The 27,816-nt window shown below is 39.5% G+C and overlaps 1 protein-coding gene and 1 pseudogene across 2 annotated transcripts; both read right to left on the bottom strand.

Annotated features, from left to right (window-relative positions):
• Positions 1-27: 27 nt before the first annotated feature.
• Positions 28-26,456, bottom strand: USP30 (ubiquitin specific peptidase 30). 2 transcript variants are annotated; one of them, XM_036221040.1, is made up of 13 exons: positions 26,202-26,456; positions 22,919-23,028; positions 21,597-21,779; positions 16,230-16,333; positions 11,634-11,732; positions 11,033-11,075; positions 9,589-9,683; positions 6,359-6,418; positions 5,765-5,851; positions 5,049-5,129; positions 4,738-4,957; positions 2,963-3,083; positions 28-2,439 (listed from the first exon to the last, which is right to left on the bottom strand). In XM_036221040.1, the coding sequence occupies exons 1-13, from the start codon at positions 26,282-26,284 to the stop codon at positions 2,175-2,177; spliced, it is 1,551 nt and encodes a 516-aa protein (XP_036076933.1). In that variant the 5' UTR covers positions 26,285-26,456; the 3' UTR covers positions 28-2,174. The 2 variants fall into 2 exon arrangements, with proteins under 2 accessions (XP_036076933.1, XP_015980536.2); XM_016125050.2 differs by having other exon boundaries at positions 34-2,439; positions 11,033-11,078; positions 26,202-26,450.
• Positions 10,036-10,154, bottom strand: LOC118603512 (annotated as a pseudogene).
• Positions 26,457-27,816: the final 1,360 nt, after the last annotated feature.

Raw genomic sequence — 27,816 nt, 5'->3', positions numbered from 1 at the left:
TGTCAATTATGAAAGCATATCAGTTGATTTTTTCATAACAAAATGATTTTTATTGCTATCATACACAGCAGATACAAAAGGTACCTTTAGCAAGTACATAAATCAGCAGTTATTATGGCATAAACTACTAGTTTAACTTAGGTTTTTGTAAAAATGAAGCTATTTTGTAAATAACTTAAAACTAGAAATAAGATTATTTGGCTGCTGCTTAATGCCTAATAATTTACAAAATAAGGAAGTCGGCTTTAAATCGGGTAAGAGACTGCAGATATCATTCACATTTACAACCTTGGCTCAAACCCTGAACTCTGACCAACAATTTGTTTACAGGTTCAAAGGATTAAGCCCCTTTTGTGCTCAACATCTCTCTTTAATGGCAGATTTCAAGGAGTAGTGGCAGAGCAGCAGTTACTCAGAGCTACAACTTTGTAATGCATTTTAAGTTCATACAATTGGGTATTTGTTCCATCAAACTCAGGTAAACCAGGCACACTCATTTCAACATCAAAGCCAGGGTCTGAAACGGAATCACAAAGGGACTGCAGCAATGAATGCATCAGAAGCTTCAAGCTGCTGCTTTTCCATGATGTTCTGGCCTGGAGAACCTTCACAGTATGTTCTATTGGTAGTGAGTTCACAATTAGGATACATGCTGGGCCCGAGCAGAACGGTGATCCCCGGGGCCTCTTATGCTTTTAGCTGACACACAGACATTGTCTAGAAGTGTCTGCGACCTCACCCCACCAGAGGAAGCATGGCTCTTAGCCTAATCTTAAGTAGCCTTCTGGATAGGTCTGATTCCAGATCTTATCTCTGAAGAGTCTGTTTGAATTTGGTATCTTCTCTTTAAATAAAAAATCTAGCTAAAATATAGATACTCCTGTAATGCCTTCGGCCTGGGCTCCATTCATGAGACTTACCTGAAGGGGGAGGAGAATGCTCACTATAGTCTATTAGGTTACTGGAAATGAATACATTTAGAATATGGACCTATAACAAAGTGGCACTACTACTAGGTGTCAGTTGTAGTTATATATTTCAATACCTTTTTGTGGTATTGAAATATATAACTACAACTGGACTTCGACGGTCATCAAATCTAACCCTTCACTTTACAAATGAGGGAACAGGTCCAGAGAGACTGCAGCAGCACAGCTGGTGCTCTTCCTTCAAAATCCAGCTCTCAAATCAGGGCAGGGTTGTACTTTTACACAGTCCCTAGCCCCACCTGTAAACCTTAAGAGGCCTGCATGGGCAATAAATAGATGTGAATAACTGTCCATTTAAAATGGATCTTTGTGTAAGAAAGGGTTTTCTGCAGAGCCGCGGAATCAGGTATTACACAGGTACTGCTCAATTCTGGCTAGTCACACAGGTTTATAATATGCTGTAATCGCATCTCTTAGTTCAGTATACAAAAGATAAAAGCAACAGTTAAGAGTTTCACTTAGAACTGACAGTAGTGAAAGAATTTCCCAACGGGCAGATTTGGCAGATGAGCTTTTACTATATATAAAGAATCGAAAGACTAGAAAAAGACATACAAAAAGGGAAGGCAGGTGTTCTTTAGGCATCTTTTAGCTGTTCTTTTGCTATCCATTGAGAAACTTCAAAGAGAGCTTTTCAAAATTGTTTCTATGACTCTTAGAGAAAGTGTATTTTCTATAATGGACATGCTACAAAAGTAGTCGAAAGTGAAAGGCACTTTTTCTTCTAAATTGTTGCCTTTAATAATTTCAGTAATTCTCAACAATTTTATGGGCCTGCTTATTAAAAATAAAAGATCTATGCTGAAACATCAGAGGATTAGACAAAGTTAAATAACACCCTTCCGAGAACACCTAACATATTAGAATATAAAAAAGGTAGCTTCTGGAGTCTGATTTCCTTTAATTACCTGTATCAGGTGAGTAAAAAGACACTCGAGACATAATGGATGCTTTCCTAACAGGATAACACCTTCTAACGCACACAGCAGAGCTGTTCAGGGAGCCTGATTTGGTTTGAATTGGGGCCACTGACTCCCAGGTGGAGCCTGCTCTTAGAATGTACCAGAAAGCTGAAGGACTCTAGCGGGGCTGCTTGCATACACACACAACACACACGGTCTGGTTTTGTCTTTCCTGGACAGTGTGGACAATGCCATCAGCTCCAGCTTTGGGGCCAGGGCAGAGTCATTCTTCAGACTTGTATTCCCTGCTCTGGTGCTGTATCTTGGAAAGAACACGCTCATAGAACAGCAGATAAGCACTGGAAGAAAGGACCTCCTGCAGGCTAGCCTTGCGGACAGTGTCATCGGAAATCCACAGCCACTGGTTGCTGGTTGAGAGAGGGTTCTTGGCCGAAGGTGGGGACCGTCGGTAAGTCACAAAGTGTCCCGAGTGCATGTCTCCATGATGGACGACCACTGCCATCAGCCGGAAGAGGTATGTGGAGGAGCTGAACAACAGGAACAAATGCCAGTGGTTTACAAATAAAGTTTATAGGTAAAAACAACAGAACAATCCTAGACATTCACCGATAAGGGACTGATACAATGGTACATCCATACAACTGCATACTACACAACCATCAAAATACATTTACTGGTAAGATGTCCATTCTATGAGTATAGGTATATTGGGTAGTATATGTACAGACACATGACTACCAAGTAGAACACCTTAAAGATTTAACTGGTGATCTCTAGATGGTATCTCAAGAAATTTAAAATTTTCTTTATTATTTATTTCTACATACCTTCACACGTATATACATATATGTACACATAACATTGAAATTTTATGTAGTTTTAAATTTTTTAAAGTGATTTCCATTTTGGACAAAAATAAGAATGAGTCATAGTGAAGTTCCACCTTAAAATGAAAAAAAATCTACATTGTCATTCATTTCTGTGAAAAGCTTATTTTGGAAACCAAGAGAAATAGTCTACAATGAATGAATACTGCAAAGAGTGACTCACCTGTAGTCAGGAACAACCGGGAGGGGGAAGGGCATCGGGGTTGGCAGGGTAGACAACAACGATGGGGAGCAGGTGCCATTCATAAAAATCTGGGTTTGGGGGTCCCCTGGCTGTTTCACAACTACAAGAGAAAAAGGCCTGAGGCAATTAAAACTAGCAGTGGCTCTGGGTAAACAAAACCTGCTTTTGATTACCTTGAAATTTACCCAGTAATATTACAAAGAAAAAACATTTCCGTTTCTATTCTTTTTGTTTATTCATAAAATTTCCTACCTTTCTGTCCCTGTTTTAATCCTGGTCTACTGTTCACGTTGACAGCTTTGTGAATCTTTGAGATTCCTGTTTGCTAAAGACCCATGTCAGAGTTAAGCAGTAGCTAATTTACTGACACTTTGACCTTGACCAATGTTTCTCCACCTTGACACTACTGACATTTGAGATGGATAATTCTTTGTCTGGGGGACTGTCCTGTGTATTGTAAGATATTAAATAGCATCCCTCGCCTCTATCTACTAATGCTGGTAACACCCCTCTCTCAGTTGTGATAGCCAAAAATGTCACTAGTCATTGCCCATTGTCCTCTGGAGGGCAAAACTCCCTGCTGCAAACCACTGATCTAAACAGTCTCTCTTCTCTAATTGGCAACTTCTAAGGAATAATAACATGTAACAGTGTTAAATGTTTATGGGTGTAGATAAAATACAGAAATATTTACATCTCTTGTCCTTTCAAATGCCATAGGTATGGGCATTTAAGTTCCAAGTAGTTCACTGTTGACCTCTTTAACCATAGCTACCATGCTCTGAACATGAGCAGACCTGCAATCTTGCCCAGGAGAGAAGGAAACTAGGGTGAAGAGGTCCTTGATTTAAAACAGGGGCCAAGGACTAAACCTCCTCATCACCCACCACAACTGTTCCTGACATTAATCTATCGATCCACTGAAAAAAGGCAAAATAGTTTTCCTGTGAATGAAATATCCTGCCAGGCCATGCAACGGTAGATGTAAAAAAGAATAAAAGTGGTAAAGGGTACTAATGGGGGAAATCTGGGGTGCAGGGAAGAGAGTCCTGACTTGATTGGGAGCAGCATGTAAATGGTGAGTTTAGGCTTAGAGCCCTTAATGTCAGTCAGTTTTCCCCATCTATAACCCTAAAGAACTCAACATATAATTTAAGATACCTCAAAAAAAAACTGCCCAACGCTACCTTCTATTGCCAGTTCTCCCACGTGCTGTTTGCCCTTGGACCAATCATTTAACCTCTCGAGTCCTCAATTTTCTCAGTAAGACTGAGAGTAATAAGAGCTATCTTCCTTCCACTGGGACCTAATTCAACAAGTAATCTCAAATGAAGACAGTAATGGAACTAGATAAATAAGTCATTCAGTAAACAAGAAATATCAACTCAATTAAGATGTTCAGTGATCTTTAGTCAGGACATTTCCTCCCCATATTTCCAGTTTAATGAGATCACTGTATTGGGGGGGAAAATAGAAGAAATTCACTGGAATATTATAACCCAATTATTGCTTAATCAAAAGATCAGAAAGTAATCTTAGGTTTTTCCTATTTTTTTCAACTGATAGTTTTTAAAACTATACATCTCATACTACATAATTTTTACCTCTTTTAAGAAATCTTCCCCCTCTTGCCCCCAATCCTGTCATTCTAAAGAATTTAAGCAACCACTGGACAAGCCCTCATGGTGTGAGGGCTCCAGAAGGTGGTGATGCCAATTTCTATTTCTCTGTGCCTCAGCACCTTGGGCACACACCTGTTTTGGGGACAGCTGGCCCGTCCTGCAATTCCAACGCAGGCCCTGCCTTCTTGTTCAGTTTAGGGCTGTGTTGACCAGGTTTATGTCCAAGGAGATGATACTTATAGATATCCATCATCAGGAATTCATTAAACTGCACATGCTCGTGCCGCTTCAGGGGTGTGCCGTGGCTGGACCAACTGAGCCGCTGGAGGTGGATGCACAAGCACTGAGGGAGCTGTGGGTGAGAAAGAAACCAGAAAGTGCCAAGTATCAGGAGTGGGCCACAGGGAATCCCTGAATGCAAAGCCAACGAGGTTTGGGCTCACCTTCCCTAGTTTTAACTGTTTAACAAAAGTGGTCCTCTGGTGTTCCACATTTTCCCCATTCAATGTCCCTTTGGCTTCAATCTGAAATAAAAGAAACAACATCTCTGCAAAAATTTTTGAAATAGGACATCTATAGAGAGCTGCCTGTCAAGTTGAGTGTTATACCTGTATTCAATTGGTCCTTGACTTCTATCTGCTGAAATGAGCTCAGCTGCCCGATTGTTTGTGGGTTTTCTCTGTTTTATTCCTTAAGTAACAGTGGAGACAGAGAAATGAAGAGGTTCTGACATTGGCATATAATCTATTTTGTTTTGTGTCTTCAAAACTTCTGTTCCACACAGTCCCTCTTAATTCAAAGGGTAAAATTCAATTGCTTAGGGAGTTAGGCAAATAGCACAGGTAAGGCAGGGTGTGAGACAGGCAGGAATGGAGGGGACTATAGCAAACTGGAGAGGGCCTGTCCCATCTCAAAGCATGGATTCAAATTTCTACTTTAAACATTCTGTGGATGAAACATTCTATGATAAAATCTCTTTCATCAGGGTAAGAGATGTGGTTCATCAGCTGCCAATTTCCTAACCAAGTTAGGTAGGAATGGCTATAGCTGAAAAGATACTCTGGAAATAGAAGAGCTCAAAGCTAATAATGATGCGAGGGGCACTATATCTGAACCCAAAGCCCAGTGAGGGAGATGGCATTTGGGGTTAAAGGCACACCTTTGTACAGTTGTCACATACAACATCCCGCACTGATTCTGACGAGATGAAGTGGTGAAGGCAGTGGTCCAGGGTCAACGGATGACCCTACAGCACAGGAAGAAAAATAGTCTTTATTACCATTCAAAAGGAGAGCTACACTAAAATGATTAACAGATGGCAGTATGAACCCCAGAGCTTTATTTTTGCTTATCCAGGCAATAAAGCTTCACAGACACAACTGGATGGTTCCTAAACAAATGTAGAGCTCAAAGCACCCTAGACTTGTTACCGTGATGCATTCAAGGGTATGAGGACATAACACGGCAGACGATTATGGATTTCCACACTGTTTTAGATATCTTTGAATTTGAGATGAACATGTATGTGTGTATGCATTCAAAAAAGCTAAAAATTTCTGCAGGAAGAGAAAAACTGTCCACCTTCTTCTCCCCCCAAATCGAGCTATGGTACCACATATTAAAACTAAGATGGGTTCACCCAACCATGTATCAGAATAATGCATAGCACCTGAGCTACACAAATGCCTCAAGGCCCTTTCAAATTTAAATGTCTCTGAAAAAGACCCAAAATAAACCAAAGATTAGTACATACCCATGTGGCAGCTGGAATACTTAGTGAAAGGCTATCAAAGGTATCAAATCGAACAGGACTCTGAAACAAATATTGCATAAAATCCTGAAAAAACTTAAGTTCAATTCAAAACTTTATAGATGGAAAGATATATGCTTATTAAACAGTTTAGTACTCAGATGTCCAACATTACCATAATGAAACTATGTACTTACTTAGACGGGAATTTCATGAAAAACAACCTTGTAACATAAGAAGTACAATGACTCTAAAGGACAGCTTGGAGAAACTACGAGGTAACATACCTGACCCAGCATTATTTACAACAGCAAAATGGGAATACTTAAAATTTCTAGGGAATGAATAAATAAATTACAGAATGTCCGCAGAATGGAATACTGTATTAAAAATAGTGCAGCAGAAGAATGAATGATTATGTGGAAAGATGTGGATGTTTTATTAATTACAAAAAACAGATGGTAAAATAGGGTAAGAGTTCCTGTTGTTGGTGATGGCATAGCAGCTTGACTAGACTAATTCTCCTTGAGATAACAACTGTAAAAGCTGGACCAAAATAAAAGTATTTGAATGACTAGAGAGCTACCAAAAGCTGAAGAACACCGAAAATGGCAAATATAAAATTATTTTCTTATTCTTTCTTTTAAACACACATAACTGTTTTAAAGCAAAAATTATGACAGCATTGAGGAGTTTGTAATGAATGTAGATGTATCATATATGAGAAAATATATCACTAAAGATGGGGTAATAGACCTATACTTTGTAAGTTTCCTATATTTTACATGGAATATAATATTAACTCTAAATGGACCATAAGTTAAAATTGCATGATGTCATCATACACAAAAAAATGTAAAACAGTACAGCTAAAAAGCCAACAGAAATTAACACAAATACTAAAAAGTATTCAATTAATACAAAAGACTACAGGAAAGGAGGAACAGAGCAACAAAAACAGACAAATAGAAAACAAATGGTAAGAGAAAAGACCTAAATCCAACCATATAAATACATTAAATTAAATGTAAATGGACTAAACACATCAATTAAAAGGCAGATTATCAAGCTGGATGAAAATGCAAGACCCAATTATATGCTGTCTACAAAAGCCACACTGTAAATACAAAATCAAAGATAGGTCGAAAATAAGAGAACATAAAGAGATACATCATAGAACACAAGTTAAATGGAAACTAATCAAGCAAAACAGAATTCAAGACAAGGAGACTTACCAAAGATAAAGGGACAATTTATCATGACAATAAGAGTCAACATTATAGTTGATACATATCTGCCTGATGGCAAGTCTCAAAAGAAATTTAGCAAAAACAGAACTAAAGAAAGAAAAAGAAACAAATTCTAACATTTAAGAAAGAGACAATACCAATATTAACCAAAGTCCAAACTCCTCCCAGCTTATTTTATGAGGCTAATATAATCCTTATAACAAAACCTAACAAAGACATGACAAATAAAAATGTAAGAACAACAGTCCTCATAAATAGTGACATTAACATCCTTTGGAAAACATTTAAAAAGCCAAATCCAGTAATATATAAAAAGAATAATATAGCACAATAAAGTAGAGTTTATCCCAGAAACACAAGGCTAGTTTAATATTAGAAAAATTAATCACTGCAATTCACCATAGTTACAGAATAAAATCAAAATATGAAAATCTCAATATATGCAGAAAAAGCCTGACAAAATTCAATCACTATTCATGATACAAAAAAAAAAAAAAAAACCTCTCAGCAAACCAGAAATAGAACTTTCTCAGTGTAATAAAAGGGATATAATAAAACCTGAAGCTAATACCATACTCATTTATTAAACACCAAATACTTGCTTCTTAAGATTTGAAACAAGTCAAGGTTGTCTCCTACCACCTCTCATACAACTTTGTATTGGAGATCCTAGCCAAAATAATACGCCAAGAAAAATAAAAGTCATAACAATTAGAAAGGAAGAAGTAAAACTTTTTCTTTTCACAGACAATTGTTTACATACATAACAAATTCTAAGGAATCTACAATAAAACTTCCAGAATAATTAAATTTTTGTAAGATATCAAGATGCAAGGTCAATATACAGCAACTATATTTCTATATACTAGAAAAATATTTTTAAATTCCACTTACAATAGCATTAAAGTACAAATAAAATGCAAGGAAAAATAAGAGAGATGAATGGGCAACTTATAAAAGATATTTAAGACATATAAATTATAATCTATGGACCTTATTTTTTAAAAAAAGATTCAACACCATTAGTCAGAAAGGAAATGACAATTAAAACCACAATAAGATACCACTTCGCACACATTAGGATGGCTATAAACTAAAAAGTCGGATAATAAGTATTAGTGAGGATATGAAACAGTTGGAAACCTCATTCTCTGCTGGTGGGAATGTAAAATGGTGCAGCCACCTTGGAAAACAGTCTGGCAGTTCTTTAACAGGTTAAACACAGAATTACCATGAGCCAGCAATTCTATTTGTAAGTATCCCAAGAGAAATGAAAACATATGCCCACACAAAAACTTGTACATAAATATTCACAGCAGCATTACACATAATAGCCAAAAGGTGGAAACAACCCAAGTGGCCATCAACTGACGAGCAGATAAACAAAATGGGGTCTATCCATGAAAGAAGCTAGTCACAAATGACCATAAATTAATTATATGATTCCATTTATAGGAAATGTCCCAAATAGGCAAATCTATATAGACAAAAAGTAGATTAGTGGTTGTCTAAGACTGGGTGTGTGGGAGGAAAAATAGGGAGTAACTACTAATGGAAACAGATTTGGTAGAGAGGGTAATGAAAACATTCTAAAATCAATTGAGGTCAGAGTCGTAATTCTGCATTATGTTGCATATACGCCAAATAAAAAATTATTTTAAAACCTCAAAAGCAAAAAAAATAAAACAATAGCTTTAGAATCTGTTGTGTATACCATCAGTATAGACCCAACCTTAGGCCTCAAATTCCTGCCAATCCACAATGGGTCTGCTGCTCTTGGCACAGAAGATGCCATCTGAGGATCAGATGACATGTTAGCATTGACCAAAGGGGAACAATCAGCCCACAAAGTGTACAGAGCCCAAGCGACCATAAATACCTTATATCAATGTCAGTCCATACTCTCTAGAACCTTCATGAATCTTAACTTAAAAGAAAACCTCACCAGAACATATCAGAAACAAATATTGGTATTGTATTTACCTGGTGTTCACAGTGTTTGCAGACCATATTACTCGTAAGTCTTCCATGAAAAGGATGCTGAGATTTCCAGTGATTGGATGAGGGATGAGGTGCCCCTGGAACACAAAGCATCTTTTGATATGCCAACTCCAGCCCTTTGGCACCAACCTCAAGATTCACCCTCTTTTTTAGTATGTGGTAGTTAACTCCCTCTTTAGATAACCATGCTCCTGAAAAGTAAATTGAAATAACTTTTCTTATTAATTTCCACCAAAAAGATAAGCCATACCCTTCACAGGAGAATTTATACAGGTTGTTAAATGTGGTTTCTGTATAATGGGTACAGCCACATTTTTTTTAATTTTATTTTTTTTATTTTTTATTTTTTAGGTGAGGCAACCTTTGGTTGACCTCACAGATTGCAAGGATCTTGTCAGCTGACGATCCCTTATTTTTTTTTGTTTTTTATGCCTACAGCACCTGGTCTTCCTAGGCAGTCTCCCATCCAAGTACTAACCAGGCCAGACCCTGCTTAACTTCTGAGATTAGACGGGATTGGGCTTGTTCAGGGTAGTATAGCCATAGACCAATCACATTTTTGTAAAAAATTGTGTTTAGTAATGTCTTTTTACAAACATATGCTTAAAGTGTTTGAGATATCAAAAAAAGGATACCATAAGTGAACATTCCATAAAGTGGAATAAACTTCTGAAATCATCAGAATAAGGAAGGTCTGAAACACTTTATTTATTTTTTTGGATAAGATAGGGGTTAGTGAAATAAACCATGTGATATGCTATTTAGAAGCACATGCCCTAGAGTCAGGCAGCCCTGGGCTTTGTTCCAGCCTTGCTTCTTATTAGCTATGTGACCTAGAAAGTCACTTCACCTTAGTTTGCTAGAAATGGGGATATCTATCCCATTATCCCTAGCATCATCAACTTCATAGAGCTGTTGTGAGGCTTAAATGAGATATTATAGTGACTGGCACATAGTATGGGCTTAAAAGAGAATCTCCTTATTATCACTAATACACAAAGGAATTGATGTCTTTTTTTTTTTTTTTTAAGTTTAAATCTTAAGAAAACAATCATTTCCATCTTAGGAGGACTGTGATCATTTGCAGTAAAAGCTGGCCAAAGTGGAAACGTTTGAGGACATGATGGTTTCAGCTTAAGTTCCTCACCAGATCACTTCGAGAAGGTAAAAAGAAAATCCTTGTTTGAAGTAGAAACACATCCATTTAAAGGAAACCAAGTAGGCCAAGGGTGTGAGGGATCAATTCAAGATATTCACCAAAGGGAACAATTTAAAGAAGCTGCTTCCAAAACACAGTTCCTTTGCAAGTACACAGAGTTCAAACTGGATGTCACCAGAAAAAAAAAATTAAAAAAAAAAAAAGCAAATTATTGTTATATCTAAAAAGTACCCATTTATGTGTTACAGTTCAATGGAAAATGACTACCTCTTGTGCGGCAGGTTATTTGTTTGGGAGTTATTTCTGACTGCTGCTGTAGGGGAAAGAAAAGAAACAGACTGAAAACCTACCACAATCCTCTTAACACCCTCACCCCGCTCCTAAATCTTACAAGTTCCTGACTGCACCACTAAAAATTAACTTTCAACCAAGGTTTCTAAAAGCAATCTTAACCATCCTCCCTGGTTGGTTACCGTGCCTATTTTTTCATCGAATGCAATCAAAACACATTTCCTCTTTCCAGAATATTTCCCCCACTTTACTAGTTAATTTTTATAATGTTCCAGGGAAATGAGGATTCATTTCACATTTCCATAGTTCTTTGTTCCCCTGTGTTAAACAGGAGAAAATAGATTCTTTCTTCTCCAAGTCAATGCAAATTGCAGTGAATCATTTGAAAGAGCCTTCCAAGTCACCAAATGCAAAGTAGGCAGTTTAATTAAGACCCTCCCTCAGCCCCACCCCCACTGCTGATTATTACTGAATCTTACTTGTGAGTTTAAAGTTGTACAAATATTACACTTGTGGTCCCTACACCTATTAAAGATGCACAAATGTATTAAATGTATTCAAAATATTAATGATTTACCTCCAGGGAATGCACATCAAACAAATGTGTAACCCGGGGCTGGCGGTCCCGCTCATCTTCCAATGATGAGGTAATGACATGGAATAATTCGTGAGCATCCTGTGAAAGGGCAGAGCATTCTTCAGAGAGGCGCCAGGAAGCCAGGGCAGCATCAGAACCATCCCCAAGTGGACCACCAGGCCACCCCCCTTCCTGCTAATGTACGTAGGATTTGCTTTTCACCTTCTCGGGGCGCAACTAGTTAAATGGAAACAGTTCCTTTCTAGACATTCTAGACAGCAGAGAGAGGAGGAAAGAAAGCTGATGGGTTGCCAGCTTCTCTGAGCCTGTTTTAAGCTTCAAGATAGATGGCCCCGAACCTCCGCTCCACCTGACAACTCTTTTTATTTTTATTGAGGTAAAATACACAACATAAAATTTACCATTTTAAACATTTTTAAATATTCAGTCTGTAGTGTTAAGTACACTCACACTGTTGTGCTACCATAAGCACCACACATCTTTAGAACTTTTGCATTTTCCCAAACTGAAACTCTGTACCCATTAAATACTAACTCATTTCCCAGCTCACCTCCTAGGCCCTGGCAACCACCATTCTACTTTCTGTCTCTATGAATCCAGCTACTCATATAAGGAATCATACAATGTTTGTCCTTTTTATGACTGGCTTATTGCACTTAGCATAATGTCTTTAAGGTTCATCCATGTTGTAGCATGTGTCAGAATTTCCTTCCTTCTTAAGGATGAATAATATTCCATTGTGTGTGTGTACATATTCCATTATGAGTATACTCATGTTCATATATATGTATAAACACACACATACAACCCCAGTTTATTCATCCATTCATCTGCTGATAGAAAGACACTTGAGCTACTTTCACCTTTTGGCTATTGCAAATACTGATATGAACTGATATGGGTGTACAAATATCTGTTCAAGTCCCTTCTTTAAATACTTTTGGGTGTATACCCAGAAATGGAATTGCTGTATCATACGGCAGGGGGACTACTCTTTAAGGATCAACGCGAACATCCCTCTCCTAAAAACCCAAAGCCACCACTCTTCTGGGATGGGTAGGTCTCTCCTTCCCTGAACTCTGATAAAACTCATCCTCACTGGGCTCTAGGCTTCTGCTCTTATTGTCCCTCCACAGAGTCACCAGGGTGATCTTTTCAAAGGCAAATAAATGACTTTACTCTTCCACTTTCAACCTTCTGATGGCTTTCACTGCTCACGTAAACCCCACCCCGCCTTCTTAGCTGGCCTCCAAAGTCTGATATGATCCAGCCCCTAGAAATCTCCCTCACTAAGCCTTAGCCCTCTTTTTTTTTTTTTAAATCGAGGTAACATCAGTTTATAACGTTATGAGTTTCAGGTGTGCAACATTATACTTCGCTACCTGCATACACTACAGCATACTCATCATCAAAGGTCTAGTTCCCCTGGCCTCTTTTGGCTCCCTGAATGCGCCCAGCTGATTCCCCTCCCAGGGCCTGTCTTTCACGCATTCTCACCTGAGGAGCTCTCCCCAGATCTTCATTGGGCTGCTTCCTTCTCATCCTTCATGTCTCCTCTGAAATGGCATCTCCCCAGGGAGACCCTCCCTGACTTAACTGCATCCCTAGCCAATTCAGCAGCAGTCCAGCAGCCTCTCCCTCCAAAATGTACCCTGAATCTCTGGAGGACTCCCCATCTCACTTGCTCCAACTGCAATTTGAGCCATGCCGTGCCTAGATGTCTGCAGTAACAGCCTCCAGACTTTCCTCTCTGCTTACCTCTTGGCCCCCTACAGTCTCTCTCCTGTACACAGTGACCAGAATGATCCCATTCAAACATAAACTGGATCCCTATTCAAAGCTTCTAGTGCAGGCATCCCCAACCCCCAGACTGCAGACCGGTACCAGTCCATGGCCTGTCAGGAACCAGGCCGCATAGCAGGAGGTGAGCAGCTAGCTAGCAAAGCTTCATCTATATTTGTAGCCGTGCCCCAGCGCTAGCATCACTGCCTCAGCTCCACCTCAGATTATCAGGCATTAAGTTCTCATAGGAGCACCAGTCCCAGGTGCCGAAAAGGTTGGGGACCACTGCTCTAGTGGCTCCTCAATTGCACACAGAGTAGAAGCCCAACTCCTGCCTACGGCCTCCTAGCCTTGCACAATCTGCTGCCTGACAGAGTCTGCGAGCCCCTCTCCTCCACTGTTCTCCCCTCCACTGACCTTAGCCATGCTGGCCTTCTCACTATCCTCCAAACACTGTGTCCTTGTCGCTGTCTCAAGGCTTTCACCTGGCTTGTTCTGTCTGTAACACTCTGCACCCAGACTTTCACAGGCCTCACTTCATTTTAGACTTTAGATCTCAGCAAAAACCCCAGGTCTTCAGAAAAGCCTCACCCATCTAAAGTGGTCTCCCATTGCTTTTCTCTGGCCCCAGCTCTCAGGCCCCCTACACACTTTGTCATATCATCATGCTTATTTTACTATTATTAGCACCTCTTGAAATTATCTGTTTAATGTCTGCAACCCCACTAGAATGTGAGCTCCATGACAGCAGGAACTTCCAGTAAGTCAGTTTTGCTACTATAACCCCAGGCCCTCGACACACCCTGCCAGAGGCACACTTCAATAAATCTTTGTTGTAGATACAAATGAATGCCCCAGGCTAGGAACAGTAGTTAGCAAGACAGTGATAGAGATTCAAAATAAATAAGGTAAGGCTCTTGCCCTCCGGGGACTCACAATCCTGGCACAGATGTGGCAGCCTAGCTATCATCCAGCAGCACAATGGTATAGCCCTGTTCTGACCAGGGAGCCAGAGGAGACTGAGAATCAGCTCTTCCTGGGAAGCTCAGGGAGCCTTCTAAGGCAGACATCTGAACCAGCCCTTGAAGCAATGACCAGGAGTGTACCAGGCAGAAAAATCCCAAGACAGGATGGAATCGAATAGAGTCAGATCCAAACCCTATTATGTCATAATCAGCCACATAACTATTTGGCTTGAGAAAAGGATTGTACCACAGAAAAGGGTGGAGCTTAAGTATATACTTCAGCACAAGACTGGTTCAAAATCTGGCTCTGCCACTTAAATGGCTATGTGACTTTGGGCAAATCACTTCATTTCTCTGGGCCTCAGCGTTCTCATCTGCAAAATGGGAATAATAACAGAAACTCCTTGCAGGGTTGCTGTGATGATTAAATCATATAATTCACATGCGGCAAGTGCTTAGCCTAATGCATCTTCCACAGCTCTACATGCAGACACTGAAAAGTAGCTGATAGTGGAAGTCTGCTGTCCATTGACTAATGGACAAGGCTCTGTGCTAGTGCTCTGGATGCCTTCAAAGTGGAAGACAGATGTGCTTATTTCTTTTCCACGCACAGCACAGCACCCCACTACCTGGCTCAGTGGCCGCTGTGGGCTGAAGATGTTGGAAATACATCAAAGGAGTAACTGGGACTTGAGTGAGTTCTGGAGAGAAGAGCAGGACTTAGAAAAGGAATCTTATGTCTTTGGTGGCTAAATTCAATCATTCTTAGTTCGGGAAAATGAAAAATGCAGCTAAATAATTCCAGTTATAGAAGGATTTAAAAAGTATTTTCTAAATGGAAAAACATTTCAACATACAATAGATTGAGAAGCATTTTAAGAAAGTATAGATAGCAATGTCATGTTTTAAAAAATGCATATACGGTTTCAAATTAAAGTGGAAACAGAAATAATCTTTAAAAATAAGAGGAGCTAGAAAGCCTTCCCACCTCACTTTCCAGAGCTTTCCAATGCTTTTCACTTTAGCCCCACAGTTATGGGAGCTGAAAGGCCATCTCCCATTTCTCTGGTCCAGTGTCTGGATGGTGGCAGCAGAAGTAGCCAACATAAAACTGGACAAGGCCATCCTGGAAATTTGGCTAGCGAGGATGTACCACTGTAAACTAAATTTCTTGTCTTTAGAACTTCAGTCTCTCAGCCTTGGCCTCAGACTTGCCACTGGTAATAGTGGTCTGGGGAGAAGGAGAGTGGCCAGAACCAAAGAAAACAGTGAAGCTGTAGTTGTGGGAAAGGAGGTGGAAGTGGCTCGATCGAGGCCCTGAGGTTGCATATGACAGCTGCTTCCGGTTTGAGGCAACTTTAGGCCAGCCTCTGAAAGCTGATTTCTTTTTAATGAGGGTGTTGTACAAAAAAGGGTCTCACTGAACCTCTGAGCCTCTAAGGTGAAGCCACCTGCCACTCTCTAAAGGACTCAGGTGTCCCTATACTCCACTGAAGTACAGTCATTCAAGAATTTAAAAAATTTTGCTCTCTGGCACCTGTGTTTATGCTCTACCCTGCTAACGTTCCAGCCCTCGGGTGAAAAAGAACTATATTTCTCCTCTGATCATAAGAGCAGGAGCAAAGCTCATAATATAGCCTAGAACATGAAGGCTGCCTAAAATGTTACAGAAATGTACACCCAGGCCAGGCAACTGCAAGGTCAATACTGGCATTTATTCTTCCTGCTGCAACAGTGCAGGTGTTTTTTAGCCATCACTGCAAGCTTAAACCCCAGCTCATTAGTGGGAAGGATTTCCAAGTAAATCTGTTTTGAATGTTGTAGTCACCTGTTCTTCAAATGAAGAAATCTGCCATCTGTACATTCTTAAGACATCCAACAAGCAACTTGCATCCAAAACCTCATCATCGGTTACTTCTTGGCAGGATAAAGCTGGAAACAAAAAAGATGGCACAATTATTAAATTTGCCAGCATAACAATGAAGAAAATCTGCACCACACAATGTATTCAAGCTAAATAAGAATTTAAGAACTATAAAATTCACCTTGTAATTCTAGCTCTTTCATCATTCTTTGTAACCTTACCCAATGCTTAGTATACTATGAGGCACTTTGTTGAATGAATATAATTTTTAATAAGGCTGTAGCATTTAAATGAAGTAATGATCTTCAGTTATGTGAATTACCATCAATATAAATTTATTGTTATAAGATTCTTATTGAATAAAATGATTTTAACTCACAACTCTCAGGGTTGGGAGGACCCTTAACACTCATCTAGTCCAACCCTACACAGTAGCTTAACTACTCTCCACAGGACTCTCTCCTGCGGCCATAAGGCCTTCACTTTTATTTGTCTACATAAGTTTCTGATTGTCACTGCAAAACATCAATGTATATGCGGCAGCCTGAACAGTTATGTTTCAATCACGCCTAATAAAAATAAAAGTTTGATGGGCTTATGAATTTATAACTACATCTAGATCAGGGGTTGGTAAACATTTTAGGCTTCCTGGGTCTCTTTAGCAACTACTCAATTCTACCATTGTAACAAAAAAGCAGTCACAGACAATACTAAACGAATGAGCATGGCTGTGTTTCAATAAAACTTCACAAAAACAGGTGATGGACCAGATCTGGCCAATGGACCATAGTTTGCTGATTCCTGATCTTGACCATCCTCCATCTCACAGTGTAGTGCACTGGACCAGAGTATGGGAGATAAAAATATAGGGCCCTGTCATCTCAGTACAGTTTCTGGGAGTTCCAACTCCCCAGATAAACTAAGCCAGACTGTTTCTTCTCTTTGACTTATAGCAGTGAACCTGAAAGATTCCTTTGAATACTTCAGGCTCTGACCCTACAGGTTCTGAATACTGCCACTCACACCCTTGTCTGACTGTGGCCAATGATTTTGTGAGTGGTGACCTGTGGAGAAACAGCAGCCCTCAGGTTTCCCAGAGTTATCTAGGGAAACCAATGGTTCTCAAACTTTAGTGAGCTCCAAGAAGTCCTGAGGCCTGTCTTACAGAGTGAATATACCCTGAGGTCTGAATTTACCCTCCACAACGAAGACCCTCCACAACAAAGGAAGCACATGAGGAAAGGAACTGTACCTCCTTTTTCCTCCTACACCTACTGAGCATCCCTCTGTTAGCTTTTTCCATCCAAAAAAAATTTTAATGTCTCCATTAGGCTAATATTGCCTAAAATGCAGTGGGGCCATTTGGCAATGTCTCCTAGTTTTCATATCCTACAATCCAGCAATTTCGCTTTCTCAGGATACACCCCAGGGAAATATGTGTTGACATACATGTCAGACATGTACAAGGTGTTCACTATACAGCCTGTTTATCATGACAAGGCACTGGAAGCAAATGGTTAATTAAACTGAGGTGTCTCAACCATAAACATGAATAAGGCTGGCAAATCGCATATCTGATAAGGGACTGATATTCAGCATACATAAAGAACTCCTGAAACTTTGCAACAAAAATATAGACAATTCGAAAATGAACAAAGGGTAGTAGGTGGGCACTAGATTTATCAGGGTGATCACTTTGTAAGTTATATAATGTCTAATCACCATGTTGTATACCTGAAACTAATATATTTCAACTGTAATTTAAAAATTATTTTTTAAAAAGGTAACAGATGCTGTGGTTGAGGTCTATATACGGTCAGGGGAAGGGGAGCAAAGGACGGATGTGGGAGTCTGATCTAGGAAGGTTCATACAGGAGGTAGCATTTGAGCGGAGTCTTTAAAATGTTCACCAGGTGGACAAAGGAGGGAAGAGTTATCTAGGGAAACCAATGGTTCTCAAACTTTAGTGAGGATCAGAATAATCTGGAGGAAGGGAGGTTACTTATTAAAATGTCTGTTCCTAGGATAAGCCCCCAAAGATTCTGATCCATTAAGTCCGAGAATTTGCATCTTTAGTATAGCTATTATTGTTTGAGCACTTACTATGTGACAGAGATTATGCTAAGTGAGATAATTCAGACAGAGAAAGACAAATACTGTATGCTATCACTCATAAGTGGAATTCAGAAAAACAGAGTAAAACGGTGATTATCAGGAGCTGGGGGGTTGGGGTAGAACAGATGTTTAAGGGTACAAACTTGCAATGAGTAATAAAGAAGCCCTAGAGCTCTCATGCCCATTACAGTGCCTATAGATAATAACATCATATTATAATCAAACTGGATAAGAGACTAGACCTTAATTATCTCAACCACTAAAAAGAAATGATAATTATGCTACATGATCGAGGTATTAGTTATCACTAGAATGGCAATCAGATTACACATATAAATTTATCAAATTCACATGTTGTATACCTTAAGTTTACATAATGTTGTATGTCAAATATAGTCCAATAAAAAACAAACACTTAGTATGAAAAAAATGAACAAAGGACTTGGAACTTTTCAAAAAAAAAGACATACTAATGACTAATAAACACATGAAAAGATACTTAATATCACTATCATTAGGGAAATGCAAATCAAAACCACAATATACCACTTCACACCCATTAGAATAGCTGTTATCAAAAAGATAAGTGTTGGTAAGAATGTAGAGAATTGGAATGCTTTGTGCACTGCTGGTGGTAATGTAAAATGGTACCGCCACTAGAGAAAACACTGTGGCGGCTCCTTATAAAATTAGACGGAATTACCATTTGATCCAGCAATTCCACTTCTGAGTATATACCAAAAACAATTAAATGCAGGGACTTGAATAAAATTTGTACAGCAATGTTCATAGCAGCATTGTTCACAATAGCCAAAAGGTGAAAACAATTCAAATGTCCATTGCTTATGAATGGATAAATAAAATGTAGACTATATAATCAAATATTATTCATATTCAGCCTTAACAAGGAATGAAACTCTGACACATGCTACAAGGTAGATGAACCTTGACAACATTATGCTAAGATAAATATTCTATGATTCCATTTAAATGAGGTACATAAGTCAAATTCACAGAAACTGAAAGAATAGTGGGGGTAGCAGAGAACGGGGAGTTGTTTATTGGATATAGAGTTTCATTATGGGAAGACAAAAATTCTAGAGATGAATAGTGGTTATGGCTGCGCAACAAAGTAAATGTATTTAATGCTACAGAGTTGTATATTTAAAAATGGTTAAGATGATAAATGTTATGTTATGGATGATTCTTTTTAAATGGGCAAAGGATACGAGCAAGCAATTCACAAAAGACAACATATATAAGGTCAATAAATGTGCAAAAAAAAAAAAAAATGAACGAGGTAGAGGTTATATGTAATGAAATGAACATTCCTCTACAGCATATTGTTATTTGGTTATAAAAAGAATAAGCAAAACAATATATAATTCCTATGAGCACTCAGAAAATGGTCTGGAAGGGTACACTTATATCTTACTTTGCAGAAGGAAGGAGGGGAACAGGATTGGGGTAGTAATAAATGGGACTTGAGCCTTTCTGTAATGTCTTAATTTTTGACTATTTATTAACGAACTACTTATATAACAAAAAATTATTTCTAAAAGTCAAAATAAGACACTGAAAAATAAATAAAATAAAACAAAAGATACTGAAAGCTGAAGCGAAGAAGGGAGCATATATTCTAGGAGCAGCAGATCATGGACGGCTCCAGATACCAGCACTGGGTGAAATGTGTCAAAGAGGGAAGGCCTGCGGGCATAGTTAATAACTCTTAAACCTGTGTCATAACACCTATGCACACATTTCAGCTTTTCACACAGTCTTTGCAATGGTCTTTTTTCAACAGGGCAGTAAATTATTTTCAAATTGCCTGACAAAAGGGGAACAAGCTTCAAAAAGATAGTTCTGTGTCAAGCTGAGCTCACATGGGAAAATACCTCAGTGAAGCAATAATTAGCCAAGGATTTTTAAATCTAACTTTCTCTATGAGAATATATATGCTTATTGTTGAAAGTTTTAGAAGTATAGCGTTTTTTAAAAATGTTTTCAAGCTATCAACTGCACAATGTCAAAATGGCCATGGCCAACGTTTTGGTCTTTTTCTGTCCAATCTTTATCTGTAGAATTTTTCCTTCACTGAAGTCAAATTACATCATACTTTGTATACTGCTCTTTTAAACTTATTATAATAAGCTATTCCTTCTCCCAAATTTAAAAATAAAAAAACTTCACAAAGATGATTCTTAGTGGCTTATGTACTATTCCACTGATTGCTTATTGGTCCACTGTTGAACAACCACATTCTTTCTTTCCTTTTCCATTATATCTGGGTGTTGGAGATGTTTCTACTAAAATGCTATGACAGCATTTCCCAAATTGTGTTCTGTGGAATGTCCTCAGGATGTTAACAAATGTTGGGGGGTGGGAGGGAGGCCGGAAGGGAACTAGTTCTATAGTCAAAAATAGTGGTTTAAAAAGGAAGTTAGATCAGTGACCTCTTAAAATTCCACGTATATTGTGACTCTTTAAGCTCAGGGCCAGTATCCAGACATTCCTAAACTTGTGTGTTCTTAGAACTTCACTTCAGTCTAGTGTAAAGCACAGTCCACTTTTCTGTTTCCATTAAGACAGACTTCCAGACAAAGCATTCCTAGGTCAAATGAAACTGAACCCTTGGCAAGCTATTACTGTGTAATTCCGAACTGCTATCCCGGAAGGTTGCCCTAAGTTACACCCACACTAGTGTGTAAGAACATGTCGTCCAATAGCTAATCGGGGTCGTCAATCTGTTTTTCAACCTTTGCTAACAATTAAAAACATGGTACCTCACTATTATTTTATTTATATTTCTTTGATTATGGTCAATTTGAACATTTGAGTGTTTGTTAAATACTTTCTATCTATTGAAATACAATTCGTATTATTTATCTTGCTACTTAGCTTACTACCTAGGCTGAGATACTTTTAATAAAAAAAAAAAAATTTTGTTTTTGAAACAAGAGTATTCTTATAATCAAAATGGTTATGTTGCAGTGGATTTTATTCTTCCCTAAAAAGCTGTTACTAAACTGACAATTTGTAAAATAGACGGTTATATCTTTGAGTTTAAAAAATTGCTGTTTGTATCTATTAGTGCTTTTATTTTTCCATAATGATCTGTATAATTTTTTTCTAAACCAAGGCTATTATCCTTTGCCTGTCATCTGGGCTGCTGCTTAGAAAATGCACAGAATCCCCTTTAAATTCCCAGCAAGATACCTTTCAGGAGATGCAAAAGTGTTAAGGATAAATACTGCTGTGGGGGGGGCTCCTTCTGATCCTTGGTGTACTGGGTGGTGAACTCTTCCAGCCACTTGATGAAAGCAGGGCAGGCAGACAAGCCTTGCAGCAGGGAGTTCATGAAGCAGGTGTTCCCCAAGTTGACAAGGCCAGGCACAAGCCCTAGAAAAAGTGGGGATGGTAGGGTGGGATGGTGCAGAGAAGAGAACAGCACATCACAGTCGACCAACTCTTTTCTTTCCCTTTGGTGACCCAGAGTTTCTGTACTGTGGCTTTGAATTTCAAATCCCAATGTGAGAAAGTCCTTATCCACAGAAGGGCAAGCATTCTGTTCATGCTGAGGCCCAGTCTTAGTACTGTTCCTTCAGGAAACTCTAGTGATAAAAGGACAAGTCCCCATCCTGTGTTACTTTTGAAACCCACCATGATGTCTGGCACAGTTTGGTTTGCAATGAATGTACAAAAACACTTAGTAACATCTTTCTCTTTCCCTCTCTCATTCTCTTTCCCTCCCTCATTCTCTCTCTCTTTTCCCCTCCCTCCGTTGGTAGGAAAGCAATGTTTCTCAGAATAGAAGAAAACAATTATTCTGTTGTTGCTCCCCTGGACAATGATTTTGTTCTTATAATCAGTGGGAAAGACTCCATTATTCCGATTCTAATCAGTCTTTCTGCAACGAGATCAACAAAATATTTCCCTCTTCTGCTGAAAAATTTTAAAAACTTTTTATTATGAAAGTTCTCAAACAAGTGAGAGGATCTATAATAAACCCTAATTATAACCATCCTTAGATTTAACAATGATCAATATTTTGCTACATTTATTCCTCTTCCCCCCCCTTTTTTTTTGATGATTTTTAATCACTATAAGTAGAGCAACACGTACAAAAAGGGGCATTTTAAAAAATAAGAAAATGGATGTTGCGTTAATGAAGACACTAACTTTAAACATTTTCTAGTGACTAGCAGGTAGTCAGTGAAACCACAAATGCATTACACAATTGGTCTGTTGTACTACTGAAAAACACAATTGCTGTATTAATCAAAACACTTAGACAATTATACCACTGAAATTTTCATTATAAAGCATGTCTCAAACTCAAGACTTTTTAGAGAGGGTGAAATATCTTTTTACTGTAAGATAAAAAATAACGAGTCATTAAAATCAACTTCTGTTAAAAACAAATACAGCTCAAAAACTGAAGATACAAGAAGACCAAAAATGCCCTGCCCTCCCCTTTTTGTACTGTTTTTGGATAATAACAGTTCGGGTCAGGTCTAAATGTAATGCCTCATTCTTACCTTTCCTACGCTTCTTTCTTTCTGTAATGGGACCCCAAATAACATATATTCCTGCTGCAAGAGCAGCGGCGATTCCACCTATAACACCCCAGTTCTTCATGACTTTATATCTAAAAAAGAAAATAAGTTTACTGTCTTCCATTATCACAAACACGGTAAGTATATATAGAGATTAGGTATATAGAAATAACGTATTATCAAAATAATCCACTGGCCCACCAAATACCTAACTTTCAAGTTAAAGTAATACTCAGTAAGATACATAGGATCATGTCTTGAAAATCAGCACATTTAGACATTAGGATTTAATACCTAAGTTAGAGCACAACCTTACAAAAGTCCCGTCTCACTGAGAGAAGAAGCCAAGTACTCGCCTCTTTTTTGGCCGCCACAATGGCTGCCACCCCAGCCACGATCCTTTGCCAGCTGCCCACTCTGTGTGGTATGCTCTTTCCCCAGATCACTGCTTGGCTCACTCTTCATTTCCCCTTCACGTCTAACAAAGTACTAGAACCTGCATTCCTGGTTCCTTTTACCTGTTTCTCCTTTTTTACCATGGTACTTACCACCTTCTAGCATAACATTCACTTATTCACTAGTTTATTGTCTGCTTCACTCAACTGGAATGCAAAGTCCCTGACGGCAGGAATCTTCAGCTATTTTACTCACTGACATATCCCAAGTGTCTAGATCATGTCTGGCATATAGTAGGTTCTATAATATTTGCTGAATGACTGGGTACTGGAGAATAACATATAGAAATGGATTATCTTTTAGTATTAAGTGGGGAGGGGACGTACAATAGTATTAAAAGAACTTATAGTATTTATGAAATTAAAGATTCCTAATTTGAGGTTTGACTTGAATACTGAAGTTATATTTTTTACTACTAATGAAGAAATTTCACCAACAATTTAAAAGTTTTTGCACAAAGTTATGTATTTCCACTGAATAAGGCAAACCACATGTGTATCTATCTATGTGCATATATACCTGTATATGTGTTAGATATGTGTGTATATACACGTGTATGTAATGTATTCATATCTCAACATTTGAATCATATAAATATTGTTTTGATCATAGCTCAGTCAATATTAACCTGCAAAGAGTCACTGGCAATACTAGGGACTCTATCTTACAACAATGAACATTTTCCTAGAGTCATAACTGATATGATACAAAACCGATAACTGAATTACAAATAAATCTATGTTCTCCCAAGAATCAATAGTGCACAGCACTTGCTTAAAAAAGTGGAATCACATCAATCTGGTTCAATCCTGGCTCCAATATTCCCTAGGACATCATTTTACCCTCTAAATCTCAGCTTCCTCGTCTATACAATGGACAATCATGAGACCTACCTCACAGGGTTGTTCTGAGGATTAAATAAGTGCTAATGCATAGGATGCATAGTAAAAGCTTAGTTAATGTTAGCTACTATGATTATTAAGTATTATAATTTCATGAAAGTTACACTTAAAGTTTCTTAATGCATCACTGTGCTTTTACACAACAGGTATATTCACAAAAGTGCCTGGAAAGGTTAAAAAGGGCCATCATTGAAAGGCTAAAGCACTCTAGACATGCTCTCAAATCCCCTTATCAAACACTAATATTTCAGGGTGCATACTCTATGTCAGGCACAGTGATAATCTTAACTCATTCTCAAAACAATCCCATGGAGGTAGGTTCCATTATCATCTTCACTTTTATAAATGAGGAAACTAAAAGATGTAGCCAACTTGGATGTAAGGGCGATCTGGCTGAGACAATCTGTCACCCACTGATCACCAGGGTTGATTCAGCTGATCTGGCTGGCTAGGCAGGTGTCCTCTTCTTCCCTCACTGCTCCACGTGCATCCCTCCTGAAGCTGCGCACTTAAGTCTAAAAGGAGAACTTTACCCCATAGAGGAGAGGACCGCTCTTCGGTCAAGTGTATACAAGTAGCTGCACTCCCCTGCTAGAACCTCCAAACAAGCTCTCAAGATGTAGCCAACTTGGTCAAAGTGAATGAAATAGCATTAATGTGAACTTTTGCCTGTCAAGCTGCCAAGTCTGTGCTTAAAACCACAAAGCTCATGAAGAAAACTGAAGAACAGAGTGTCAAAGGGTTGAGGGAAGGGGCTTTCCCATGTTCTTAGCAGGGCATGGACAAAAAAATCAAAGAGCAAGTGGTAACTCTGGAAATGCCATTCCTCTGCAAAATGACATGAGGAGAGTAGTGGGGCTTGGGAATGAAAACATCTAACTTCTCCTCCCAGCTCTCCTATCAGTTAGTTGTAGGACCATAGGCAAGGCTGTCTCAAGGCCCATTTCCCATCTACAGAATGGGGGCACAGGACAGCCACTGATGGCTTCCAGGTCTAGGGATAATAAGTCCTAGACCTGCTCCAGTTCCAAAGGAAGGAAGCTGACCTGAACAACAGGTCTCAGTCATTTAGGGACAATAATGGCGGTGCAGTGTCCAGCTCTGAAGCCTGAAGCCTATGGGAGGGTGGAAAAGAGGAGAGAAATAGGGGCTCTGACAGGACTAGAGACAATACTATTGGGGAATACTAGCAGGAATGGAGGACCTTAGCAGGACTGGGAGCTTTAGCAGATAAAGGGGTCCTGACTGGTTTAACTATTGCAAAATAATGAGTCACTAATAAGACTGAGAGGACTCATACAGAGTAGGGAATCCCTGGCAAAACTGGGAGAGGGGTACTGACAATACATGGAGAGGGGTAGAGGAGAGGACGGTGCTAGCAAGCCCAGGGCACTTTACAGGATTGAGAAGCATGGCAAGACTGGCTAGCTTGACGAGACTGGGGGACCTTGGCAGGCCAGGAACAGACAGACTGGAAGCCGATAAGGACTGGGGGTTTCCTGAAAAGATTACAGGCTCTTGAAAGGCCTGCAAAGCACTGAGAGGTCCGAGAGGCATGACAGAATTCTGGGCCTTGACAAACCTGAGGGTCCCTGGAAGCTCTGGGAACAATGACAGGATTGGAGAAGGCCCTGGAAGAGCAGCGTGGGGCACGCTGATAGAATTGGGGTCACTAGTAGAACTGGGGAGTGCATACAGAATTGGCGTTGCCGAAGGCCTAGAAGCTCTAGGGACCCGTCGTCCCTCCCGCCTCAGGGGCTGGGCTTTCAACCCTGCAGGACGCAGAAGCCTCCAGAATGTTCGCTCCGGCCCTGGGGACCCTGACTGGGGCGTGAATAGGAAGCCGCAGGCCATAGCTGTGGACCCAGGTCCGGGCCTCTCTGGCCGCCCCGCCCCCCAAAGCTCACCTGACTGCCGTCCCGGTTTGCAGAAAGCGCTGAATGGCCCTGTCGGCCGCGCTCACTGCCTCCTGAGCCTGGGAGCTCAGCATTGCGGCCGCGCGGGAAGCCCGCCCCCGCCGCCGCTGTCCCCGCCGCCGCAGCCCCCGCCACTATCACCGAGAATTGACCGGAGCTTCCTAGGGCTTCTGAGGCGGCGGAACCCGCGGTTAAAGAACAAGTTTCTAGGGGGACAGTAAGCCGAAGGACGGGCTCCTGGGAGGACCGGAAGCAACCTCCACCGGTAAGGAGAAGCCGACGGAACATATCCTTGTTCTCTCTGCTCTTCCCCTGTCCCCGCCCCGTTTAGCAATGGGTGCTGGCGTCGGTTGCCAAGGGAACCCCTATGGCACAAGGCTTTTGTTTTCAGGTTTTGCCAGGGCTTCGTTCATAAAATATAGATATCTCACTTTCAAGAAGGACCTTGTGTCATTTTAATTTTTGATATGAAGAGGGCGTCCCCTACCGGAAGGCAGGACCAGGCCTCAGACAGCATTAGTTGTTAATGTGATCAGAGTGGAAATAGGTCACAGAGGAAGGGCCTTTAATGAGCATACATGGCCTGTCTCTGATGGCATCAACAGAGAAACCGAAAGCTTTAACAACAGTCACCAAACTTGTTTACTTAGGTGGTTGCTAATCACGTATCTGCATTTTCATTCACATTCAGTTTTCACACCAACCTTAACCTTACCCGCGTTTTACATCCCAGGAAACCCAAGAAGTTTAGAGAAGTAATAAATCTGTGATTGGTGGAAGCACAATTGACAGTCGAGCCTGTATGTCTCCAGAATAATGCTGCTCAATAGAAATATAATGAAGCTACATTTAACATTTTCTAGTAGCCACATTAAAGTAAAAAACAGATGAAATTAATTTTAACAATATCTTTTATTTACCCAGTATGTCCAAATTGTCATTTCTATGTAAAAATGAGATATAATTTACAATCTTTTTTTTTATATTAAGTACATTTCATTTGGATGAGTCACTTTTCATGTACTCAATACATGTAGTTGGTTACTACCACATTGGACAGCACAACTTATAAAGCATTAGAGCCAGAGAGAATTTGCCCTCCCCACTTGCCCCAACTTCAGAGAAAACAATTGCAACTACTTTAAGTAAGAAATTAATATTTTAACTCAGTGGTTGTCAAAGCTTATTACCTAAGGACTCCTTGGAATGCTTTAAAATTATTGAGAGCTTTTGTTTACATGGGTTATACATAACTATATTAACACTATTAGAAATTAAAATTAAGGAATAACTTTTGGTTTTTTAAATTTTTAAGTATCATTTATACAATAAAGTTCACCTAGTTTAAATTACCTACAGTCCTTTTGTAGGCAACTCCTCCACTGACTCCTAGCCTCTGGAAACCACTTATCAAGACTGGGAAAAATTTTAACATCCAATAACACCAAAGCATACATTCCATTAGACATCAGAGTTCTGACTCCAATGCATGTTTGTGTAGCCTCTGGAAAATTCTAGGGTACACCCATGAGTGAATGAGAGTGGGAAAGGCAAATATGTCTAAGTGTTGCTGTGAAAATTGTCTTGTCCTCAATAACCCCCAGAA

Source organism: Rousettus aegyptiacus, unplaced genomic scaffold (genome assembly GCF_014176215.1).
Source record: "Rousettus aegyptiacus isolate mRouAeg1 unplaced genomic scaffold, mRouAeg1.p scaffold_m13_p_5, whole genome shotgun sequence".
Taxonomy (NCBI): Eukaryota; Metazoa; Chordata; class Mammalia; order Chiroptera; family Pteropodidae; genus Rousettus; species Rousettus aegyptiacus.
This window is presented reverse-complemented; position numbering and strand designations above follow the sequence as displayed.